Source organism: Cyclopterus lumpus, chromosome 23 (genome assembly GCF_009769545.1).
Source record: "Cyclopterus lumpus isolate fCycLum1 chromosome 23, fCycLum1.pri, whole genome shotgun sequence".
Classification (NCBI taxonomy): Eukaryota; Metazoa; Chordata; class Actinopteri; order Perciformes; family Cyclopteridae; genus Cyclopterus; species Cyclopterus lumpus.
Window position 1 is genome coordinate 8,677,519 of NC_046988.1, and position 10,410 is coordinate 8,687,928.

The 10,410-nt window shown below is 42.3% G+C and overlaps 1 protein-coding gene across 3 annotated transcripts; it reads right to left on the reverse strand.

The window, feature by feature from the left end:
• Positions 1-619: 619 nt before the first annotated feature.
• On the reverse strand, positions 620-10,134 carry LOC117725905. 3 transcript variants are annotated; one of them, XM_034525766.1, is made up of 19 exons: positions 10,012-10,134; positions 9,186-9,657; positions 8,684-8,751; positions 8,345-8,591; positions 7,994-8,169; positions 6,895-7,117; positions 6,655-6,803; positions 5,762-5,853; positions 5,182-5,339; positions 4,956-5,101; positions 4,342-4,594; positions 4,117-4,241; positions 3,800-4,028; positions 3,570-3,709; positions 3,181-3,430; positions 2,644-2,762; positions 2,268-2,511; positions 2,002-2,108; positions 620-1,415 (listed from the first exon to the last, which is right to left on the reverse strand). In XM_034525766.1, exons 1-19 carry the CDS (start codon positions 10,061-10,063, stop codon positions 1,402-1,404), a joined length of 3,264 nt encoding a protein of 1,087 aa, XP_034381657.1. In that variant the 5' UTR covers positions 10,064-10,134; the 3' UTR covers positions 620-1,401. The 3 variants fall into 3 exon arrangements, with proteins under 3 accessions (XP_034381657.1, XP_034381656.1, XP_034381658.1); XM_034525765.1 differs by having other exon boundaries at positions 7,994-8,172; XM_034525767.1 differs by lacking the exons at positions 620-1,415; positions 2,002-2,108 and having other exon boundaries at positions 2,292-2,511; positions 2,594-2,762; positions 7,994-8,172.
• Between the last annotated feature and the right edge of the window lie 276 nt (positions 10,135-10,410).

Sequence of the window (10,410 nt, forward strand, 5' to 3'; positions counted from 1 at the left end):
CTCGGCTCCAGTGTCCGATACACTATTCACGTGACTATGGATAGTGTGGGAGTTTTTGTCATGTCACAACAATATACCAAATGGCCTTGTGGCGGGAAACCTGAGCGTGTTTAGAAGACGTTGCCTGGCAACACCTCTCCGATTTTCCATCATTGTACAACTAATCTAATATAAGCAGGAAGCTCTGGTTGCAGTAACAGCAGTAAATTGTCTGCGGGGGAGATAGAGATAGTTTGAACCTCATCGCCACGGGCTAATAATATATTCAAAGACAAAATACAGTTTTCTGTTCATTTCTACAGATTAGTTATATTAAATTTGATGAATTCAGGTCCTATAAGAGATCATTTGATTAGATACAATGAAACATGAGGATGTGAAACTGGTCGCTCGTTTTTCAGCCGACGAAGCTTTCAGAAAACACGTACAATATAATAATCTCGTCCCATTGCAGATGATATACTTTTAGATAAGAATATTACGTACTTTCACGTTAACTGTATGGTTTGTTATGCTTTACTTTCACCTTTTATTATTTTATTGTACAGTAACAATCTCTAACACTCTTGGCTTAACTTGCCAGGGAAAGAAACACAACACACAATCATGGAAAAGAATCCTCACTCAAACATTTCAAGTTTCTTTTATTGGGTGTGACAAAACATTGACACGTTTGTGGAAAAAATGTGCTTCAATAAGATTTGAAGTGTAACATATTTTAAGTAAATTGTAAAACTTTGGAATAAAAGGCAGAAACAATAATTTAAATAAATACAATTCTGGACAAGAACATCATACTGTGTAAAAAATAAGAATTAGCTTCATGAATTCAGCTTTCACCACTCAGATTCAAACATTGTAAACAAGTGCAAAGACAGAAGATTTAACAAGTGAAACCTAAATTAAAACCAAAAAGCAAAGGTACGCTGTGGTTACAGTAAAAGAGGCGTTGCGTATATTTCTTTCTTTGTGCGTGTGCTTTTATTCACTCACTTTTAGTTCAAGTACAAAATAAATAAATACTAGCAAAAACAGCATTTTCTGTGACTCCCACGACATCAAGATCAGAAATATTTGTTTGTCCCTCGAGCCCTGAGCTTCCTGGTTTTAGTTTCATGGCTCTATTGTAAATAATACAAAGACACTCTGGAGGAGGGATGAGACACACACACACACACACACACACACACACACACACACGCACACGCACACACACACACACCAAGTGTGTATGTAAGAATGTAAAGGTATTTGAAGTACGTACAGAGGCAAACGTCATCATCTGTAAACAACTGCACACCACACAGCTTTTAACAGAACCGTTTCTGCTCGAGTGTCCTCGTTTTTTCCCTTCTGGTTGTTCCTCGCTGATTCGGTTTGACTCCACGATGACGGACAGTTTCAGGTCTCTAGATCTAGAAGTACATTTTAGACAAAAACATTTTTCACTTACAAGCAATGACATTTTGAGAAATACAGTCGTGTGTTTTCTTGTTGAGAAATAGATGAAAAGATCAATCTCTCAGGTGTTTATGTTGACTGTGCAGCTCGAGCCAGGGTTACGGTTTCACACGGTAGTTAATGGAGAGCCCACCTCTCAGTCCCTCTGTAGCTCACTAATTAACATGTTATGGCTCATTTGTTTTATATGTAAAAACAACAAATACATAACTCCCTGTAAAACCCCAGCATAACATTGTCAAATGATTTGCATGGATATAAAAACAACTAAAACGTGTTTGTGAGAGTTTATGCTTGTCACTCAAAAATGAGAATGGAAGCAACATGTGTGAAACGTATACAAGACACTGTACAAATAAAAGTAAAACAAATAAACCCTCCTCAAAGTGGCCGTGACATGACTTCTAACTTCTGAAACAGGAAAGAGACCAGAGCGAATTGATGAACCTTCCTTTTTATGACCAGAAGCATTATTCAGTTGATAAAGCCATTGCATAACACAGACAAGATGGACAACAGTGAGGCGATGTGGCTTCTTACCTACGCCATCAGCTGTGTCGTCGGCCAGGGGGTCAGAGTTTGTTGCATACTTGCTGCCAAATATCTGCACCAACTGGTCAAAGAACTTGCATTCCTGTTTCTCTCCTCTGGAAACAGAATTTCAGAGATTGTGTGTACAACTGCAGTGGATCAAATGTATGAGGTTTGAAATATGCTGAGAGTATAAAATCACATTAAGAATGGAGAGGTTTAGACCTGCAGCCCAATCTAACCACACCCCCGCAGCAATAAACAACGGTACTTACTTCCTGCCTTCAAGGAAGTGTCGGAAATTGGCCCTCAGCCTCTTTATTCTGGTCTGACACTGTTCAGGAGTGCGCAGGTAGCCCTGGCTCGCCATGACCTCAGAGATCTGGATGAAGATGTGTTTATTCTTTGTGCAGCCTTTCAAGGTCTCCTGGATTTCCTCGCTCCCCCATATGTCCAGGAGGACCTCGGTCTCCCCGTCGCTCCAGGCCAGCTTCGTACTGTCCGGCACCCACTGGGTTCCTGAGGTTACCAACAGAGTAGATGTCTCAGAATAACAAATAGATAATAATCTGCATGCCTCTTTTGCTGCGATAGCACTGACATGAGAAACAGGCTGCAGTGTCTTCTGTAAAACATGTGCTATAGTTTCACCCGTCTTTTGGGTGCACTCGTCTGGCTCGTCTGTGACTGATGTGTCTGTGACCAAGTTGTCCACTCTCAGCTCCCGGCCGAAGATTGCATTCATCTCGTTGAAGAATTTATATTCCTCCCTGAATGTAAAGTAAACAAAATTAGGTTGTGATTAGCTGGCAACGCTTATCCCAACGAAATCAAGACAAATACACATCACAGAGCAAATTTTAACAATGAAAGTTGGTCAAATTCAAACACGATATTTTAAGACTGCTTTCAAAGTTGGTTTAAAAACGAGGAAACTACTAATACAAATGGAAAGCCGAAAGAATGTTCTAAATTTACTAAAAAGTGTCAACTTCATTCAATGCCTTCAGTCATCAGACATCTATTTTCAGTCTTAAAAGGTATTGAATACCGCCCGATAAAGAGCAGACATTATTTGTAGACTATGGAATTTGACATTTCACCAACCAAATTGCCTCTTGATTCTGGCTATTAACAACAAAACCAATAATAGAAAGAAAATGATTCATAGGTGTGGCCATCACTGACTTTTCATGGAGGAAGCCATGTTTAAGGCGTTTGATGCGTGTGTAGCACTGCTCTGAGGTCCTTATGAATCCCCTGTCACTCATCTTCTCAGAAATGTACTCAAACACGTGGCGGTTCTTCAGGCATCCCTTCAGGGTGAGCTGGACGGTGTCCTCCCCCCAGATCTCCAGCAGGGTGCGTGTCTCCCGGTCGGACCAGGGCATCTTTCTGCTCTGTTCAGACAGGAGGTGGCTGGATGAGGGCTGCTCGTCTAAGAGGAGGAACCACAGATTTATTATCAGGCTTTAATCTTTTGATATTAAAAGGTATATATCATCTGCACAATAACACTGTGTAAAATTGCGGAAATAGTGTGGTGGCACAAATTGATTGATCGTAGTTGGACCTACACGTGTCTGGATCATTGTCCATGAGGGGTTGCAAGGTGGCGTCAGCAGCAGCACCGTCCACTTCAGGATGCACAGAGTCATCACCAAGCACCGGAGCCAGGAGGTGGAAGTATCGGAACACGGTGGGCCGTGCTCCACTTCTGGAAAACGTAAAATCACATGCAAACTGTGAAACAGTCTGCGTGTGTGCGGGATGGTGGTCTTCATTGTCACTGAGCCATTGTGTTTACCTCCAGCTGTTGCAGTAACGCCGGTAACTCTTCTTCAACCGTTTGATCCGGGAGTGGCACTGCTCTGTCGACCTCGGGTATCCCGCGGCGACCATTTTCTCCGATATGTCGGTAAATATGTGCCCGTTGCGGACGCAGGTTTTCAGGCTGTGCTGCACGTCGTCCGCAGCCCACACTTCGACGAGAGCGACCGTCTCCTGCTCCGTCCATGCTGTGTTCACGTCTGCGCCTATTTCAGGTGGAGGCGTGCGTTAGGAAGACCGATTGGATTTGGTGTCGACACTGCTGTGTGAGGGAATGAATGAAGACGACTGTACCTGGATCCTGGTCTGCTTGCTCCTGGTCCTGGTCTTTTTCATCATAATCATCAATGGAAACTGCCTCCTGATTGAGTATTTGTTCCAGCTGGTGGTAGAATCTGTAATCTACTCTTCTTCCACATCTAGACGGCATAAAAAAAAAGGGAAAATATGAACCACTCGAGTCAGACTGGATTATACTTTCAAACAGATAAAACAGGCAAACCGAAAGCTTGATCTCACTTCTTCCTGTCGTAGCACTGTCGAAAGTGGTTCCTCAGTGACTTGACTTTCCAGCGGCACTGCTCCGAGGTCTTCGAGAAGCCGAGGTCGCACAGTCTCTGCGAAATGTCGGCGTAAATGTGTCCGTTGTGGACGAAGTCCCTCAGTGCCGTCTGAACGTCTTCGTCGCCCCAGATCTCGATAAGCGCCAGGGTCTCCTCATCAGACCACGAGCTAGTTGTCGGTTTCTCCGTTGACATGCCGATTTCTCCATCTTACAGCAGAAAACACAGCACCGGTCACTTTCGCTTTTGGTACGAATGCACAATTTCACAGGTTACGGGAGTCGTTTCAGCCAAGAAGTGTGTTTTTTTGTCTATATGTTTACATGTTTCTTTTTCTTCATTTACGAATGCGTCAACCACCTAGCTAGTCAGCATGCTCGCGTCCAGCAATCACACACACATTTTCTGCAGGAAAAGCTTTACAAGTTTTTAGAACTTCTTTTGTACTTGCATAACATTTTAAACACTACATATGTCCATAACTCTGGTGTAAAACGGTGTGTGAAAAAGAGTGTGTAATGGGGCTCCAATATTCACTGCATGAGACTGATGAAGGGATTTGTTTTTTACCCATTTCAGTCACTGATTCACCATTGGAGTCTTCTGATATTTCGATGGAGTCTGTCAGCACAGTGGAGGACGTTGACGGCTGCTTGTCCAGGATTTGCTCCAGCAGATCATAGAACTTAAAGTCGACTCGGTCAGTCCCCGGTGAGCTACAGACAGTAAAGACAGTTGCATTAACACATTGCCAACAGTACAGTGTACAAAATGAGTATTCAGGTGCTGCATTTACTTCAGGTTATCCTGACAATGCCGATAGTTGGCTTTCAGGCGTTTGATCCGGGTGTGGCACTGGCCTGCACTGCGGGAGTAGCCGTTGGCGGACAGTTTCTCTGATATTTCGGTGAAAATGTGACCGTTGTGTGGGTAGCGTCTCATGCTCTGCTGGACCTAAATGCGGGGGAAATTCTTAGCAAAATTGTGGCAATATACAAGAAATATATATATTTTTTAAATAAATACTTTTAACAATCAAACTGAGGAGGATAGCATGCACATAGAGGCTCTGTTTAAGGACTGGATATATATCGCTCTCATTTTGTAAAAAGGTGTTATTTCCTTTGGGGCCTCAGACTAGAAAGCCATGTAGGTCCTTGTGCTCCTGGAGCTCTCTGTTGCTAGAGATACTCAAGCGTCCTACATGAGCAAAGCTTACGGTTAAGGTTAGACCTCTGAATTGCTGCCTATGTAATTTGTTTTTCAGGAATTCCAATAATGAAGGAATTGATTAAGTGAAGTGAGATGGCAGTTCAGCCTGATAATCCGGAGAGTTAACAGCATCAATCATTATTATATTCTACCTATACCTCTACCTGTGGGTCTCCCCAGATCTCTAGAAGGATGATGGTCTCTTTGTCCGACCAGGGGACCTTCTTCCTGTCCTCCGGGACACCCACAGCTGACTCTGATGAGACACAAAGAGAAGATGAAACACTTTATGGAATAACTTCAATTAAATAGTCAATTCCCCTATCATGACTTCACTCCCACTGTTGATATTTCATTTGACCATTTTGTTTTGTATTAGCCACACTGCTCTATAGTTGTATTTTTGTTGAATTTGCCATGATGTTTTTTTGACAAAGTTTTCGACGATAAAGATAGATTTAAGTATATTGTACAAGCCATTAAAGTTCCACTGAATCCTTAAAAGTTATCACAATATTGGCAATCCATTTGGTGTCATTATGTTGTTGTCTTTCTGACTACAACATAATACATTTATCATCTAAACATTCTTTCTGAGAAGTTTGACAGACTGCTGCTGTTTTCATTTTGTGTTTAAGACACACAACATAAATTAACAAAACAATAAGTGTATTAAAAAAAGTAACTAGTTTTGAAAAGACACAGGTGCGGTCACAAAAATGTAAACATATGGAGCAGTCGGGTGTAACATGTAATAAGTAACGAAGGCATAGGGAGACTATGCATTCAATATGTTAACTGCATTTGACAGGAACAACTTGGATAATAATCAATAGGTGTGTGCTTTGTATTCAATTCAGATTTCTAATTTAGGCGGAGAAAATAGGAACAAATAATATATTTCCACATATTTCTGCATTTAATGATATTGCTGAATGAAGGGCCCACAGGGATCAGTCAGGGTTTGATGATTATGTAGCAGGCAAGGTGAAGTAGTACTAAAAGCTCCTCAGCCCCCCCCCCCCCCCCGCTGTCAGTAGAGAACATTAGAGTTTACCGAAATCCTGATGGGAGAAAAGCAGCGAGTCGGTGTCTTCAGGCTCTTCTGGTATTTCCTCCAGCTGCGGCACTGAAGGGAAGTCCTTCACTAAAAGACTTCCCAGTTCATTGTAAAACTTGCACTCAACTTGCTCCTGTCCCTTCATGCTGCATTGAGAGATAAGAAGAGAGCAGATACATAATGTAAATCAACAAATATCACAAACATTTCATTTATTTTTGCTGCAAGTATACATACTTGTTTTGGTAGCATTGCCTGAAATTTGATTTCAGCCTTTTCAGCCTTGTTTGGCACTGCTCTGGCGTCCGGGAGAAGCCCTGGGCGGCCATATTGTTGGATATGATGGAGAAAATGTTTCCGTTCCTGTGCATTCCTCTCAGCTCCCGTTGCATCTTGTCTTCCCCCCACGTGGTGATGAGGGCCAACGACTCGAAGTCTGTCCACGGAACGCTTCTAGTTCCTGAAAAGAAATGTGTTTGTCAGTATAATCGGTGAAACGGTCATATTAGTACAACCCTATATTATGTTTATTGTTTTTGTGCTTTGGGAAGCTTTTTGGCGCATTCAGAATAAAAAAAAAAAATGACTAAGGATATCCACATATTTTTATATTAGCCCCCTCCCCTTGAATTATTATTCATTTTGTTTTACCTATATATATATATATATATATATATATATATATATATATATATATATAGGAAAAACTACAGACAATTTACATAATGCCTGCTTTGACTTGAAATGTTTAATAAAATAAAATAAGCTGCAACAAGTGGCCGATTAATTAATTAGTGGGTAAATCCATTGGCAGAAATTATCACTAGTAATTTCTCAAGAAAATGTATATACTGTATATGTTAGTAAAGTTATATATATATATTCAATGTTTGTTGAACAAAACAAGCAATCCTGAATACATGCTATGGGAACTGTGGTGGCTGGGTGTGGTTAAGCTCAGCTGCAGAGGGGAGTGGGGGATTACGCTCAGGGAAGGGTACCAGGTGGGAAGGGTACCAGGTGGAGGCCTAATGGGCCTCACCTGGGTCTAATGATGATTGCTCCCATTAGAAGTGTGCAGGTGGACAAAGGAGCGGGGTGCCGGGATTCGGCAGAACGCCGGACCTACGCTGCTATCCACAGGAGCAGATCAGCGGAACGCACTACGGAGACCGCATCCGCCTGCAATTAATAAAAACACCTAACTAGTGCCTGTCTCTATTGTCTCTGTGCTAGGGGAATACCACCCGCGGTAACACACGCTTGTTACAGGAACTTATAACAGGTATTTTTCCACTATTTTCTGCCCTAAAAACTAAGAAAAATGAAATTGTACCGATTTCCAGACGGCTCGTATGGCCGAGAAACTGCAAGTCCTCATTGACGTCTTGTGACTCATCTTCATCGATGACATCTTCGACATCAAAGGTGACCTCAGGAACAGCTGAGGGACCCGAGGAGCCGAGTACCCGCTTCAGCTGCTCGTAAAATTTATACTCCAGTTTGGAGTTCCTTCTGGTGTTAGAAAAGGGGAAAAGGCAACGGGGAATTTTGCTTTTATTTCTCTTTTTGTTTTACAAATTACAGATATGATATTTGCCGAGGGAAATAAAGTGATCTGATAAATTGCGATGATTGGACAGAAAGACAAGCGGAGAGGAAGGAGGACGGCTCCTTTAACACCTACCTGTTGTTCTTGCGAAAGCATTTCTTCAGTCGTTTGATTCTGGTCTGGCACTGTTCGACAGTTCTTATGTAGCCTCTCTCTGCCATCTTCTGAGCGATCTGCGTAAATATGTGACGGTTTTTCAAGCAGCCCTTTAAAGCCCGTTGCACCGAGTCCTTCCCCCAGATGTCGAGCAGATTGAGTGTCTCCTCGTCCGACCAGGGAACTTTTGTGTCCATCACAACAGGGAAAGAACCTTCCTGAGAGTCTAAAATGAAACCAGCTGAGTTAGTCAAAAGGCCGAAGTTTAGATTGATCTGACTGATAGCGTTCACTGATCCATCAAAAAAGTGCACAAACCTGTATATTCTCCCCATATTGAGATTAGCGGAGATTCACCTGAATTCTCATCATCCACTGACGAATCCCTACAAAAGGTGGAAAAACAGAAAAGGATCAAATTGACAGACTGGCTGACACACTTTTTTCAAATCTGATCAAGTCATTAGTTTGGAAATCAGAAGTATTTGACAAATTTCTACCTCATCATGGCGCTAAATGAAAAGTCAGGGGCTCCCTAGAGCCATGGGACGTCATTGTCTGGCTACAATTAATATTTGTAAAACAAATGTTATGCCGATCCATCACGAGGATGTTGAAACATTTAACAGAACGTAAAAACGTGGACAGCAAAGATATCTCTACCAGATTTCATGGCAATCCATCAATATTTCAATCTGACCGACATTGCCATCCTGACGAAAATAAAACAGAAGGGATTACTGCCCACTGAACCAATGAGAAACCCCTCAGTCACATCTTTGTGTTGAGCAAATAAACAGAACGTTTCTGGTAATCTTACAAGAAAGCTGTCGCCTCCGCAGGCTGTTTTTTGGGAATGTCGGCGCCTCCGCTCAGCTTCCTCTTCCTGAGAACACGCGTTCCTCTCAAGCTTCGGCTGTTGTCATTGGCTACTGGATCCGTGTCCGCAGTCACGTTAGGCGCAGTGAGGTCTATGGTTTGGTCGCATGGTTGTGCACTAATGGAGTCTTGCACTTTCCTCTCCTGAGAAAGGTCCCCGCCTCCAACCTGCAGCTGCCAGCTGCCCAAGTCTCCCGTCTCCTCCAGTCTTTGTCTCACTGTCTCAGAGCTCCTCCTGATCGCCCTCTCCAGGCTGCTTGTGTTGAAGAGAGCGTCAAGATGTCTTTTGTGCTCTGGAGAGTTTGAATCTTTGAGAGACGGTGAGCATGAGGTGGTGTTTGTGACAGGTTTGGTCCCAGGAGGTAGAGACAGGGAGGAGAGGATGCAGTCATCCATTGGTAAAAATCTAGCTTCTACAATTAAGACAAAATAAGGTTAATTCAACCTGTAGCTTGGTTCAATCAAGAAAAACTTTAAATTCTATCAACATACAAAGAGTGAAAATACTGGTTATTCCAAGTGCATCTTCACTGTCTCTTCCAACCTTTTATAATTAATGCTTTATTAGTTGTTCTCTGCTGTGTGATAAAAAACCTACAGTATATAAAAATGATACAACAATGTCCTGAGCATTTGTACAATGAGGACTGGGTGGAAGATTTGACAGATGACAAACAGACCTGTTCCAGATCGGTCTTCTAATCTGCGATAATTTCTGTTTCAGTGTTGACTTTACAGTACAGTACACAATCGGGGGCCGACAGTACCTTTCTCTTCAAAATGGCCGAGGTTTCTGTGATGTTCAACTACACCCTTCATGTCCTCTGGTGGGAAAAAGGATTGTAGACATTCGTCTAGGAATGACGGAGCGGCTCCAAGCAAAGCTGCCAACTGAGAAGAGAGATCAAGTTACTAGCTTTAGTAATCCTGCACTGATTATTTTTTGGACTGCCAAATGACTCGCAGTGAGATCAAAAGGAAGAATAAATCAGTATTACGAGGAGTTGTGTATTTCTTTTTACATTTTATTTTAACCTTTATTTAACCAGGTGAGTCCCATTGAGATTAAAAATCTCTTTTTCAAGGGTGACCTGGCCAACACAGGCAGCAGCATAAGAAACAGATCGTTACAAACAAAAAAACACAGAACAGGACAAGTTAAAAGA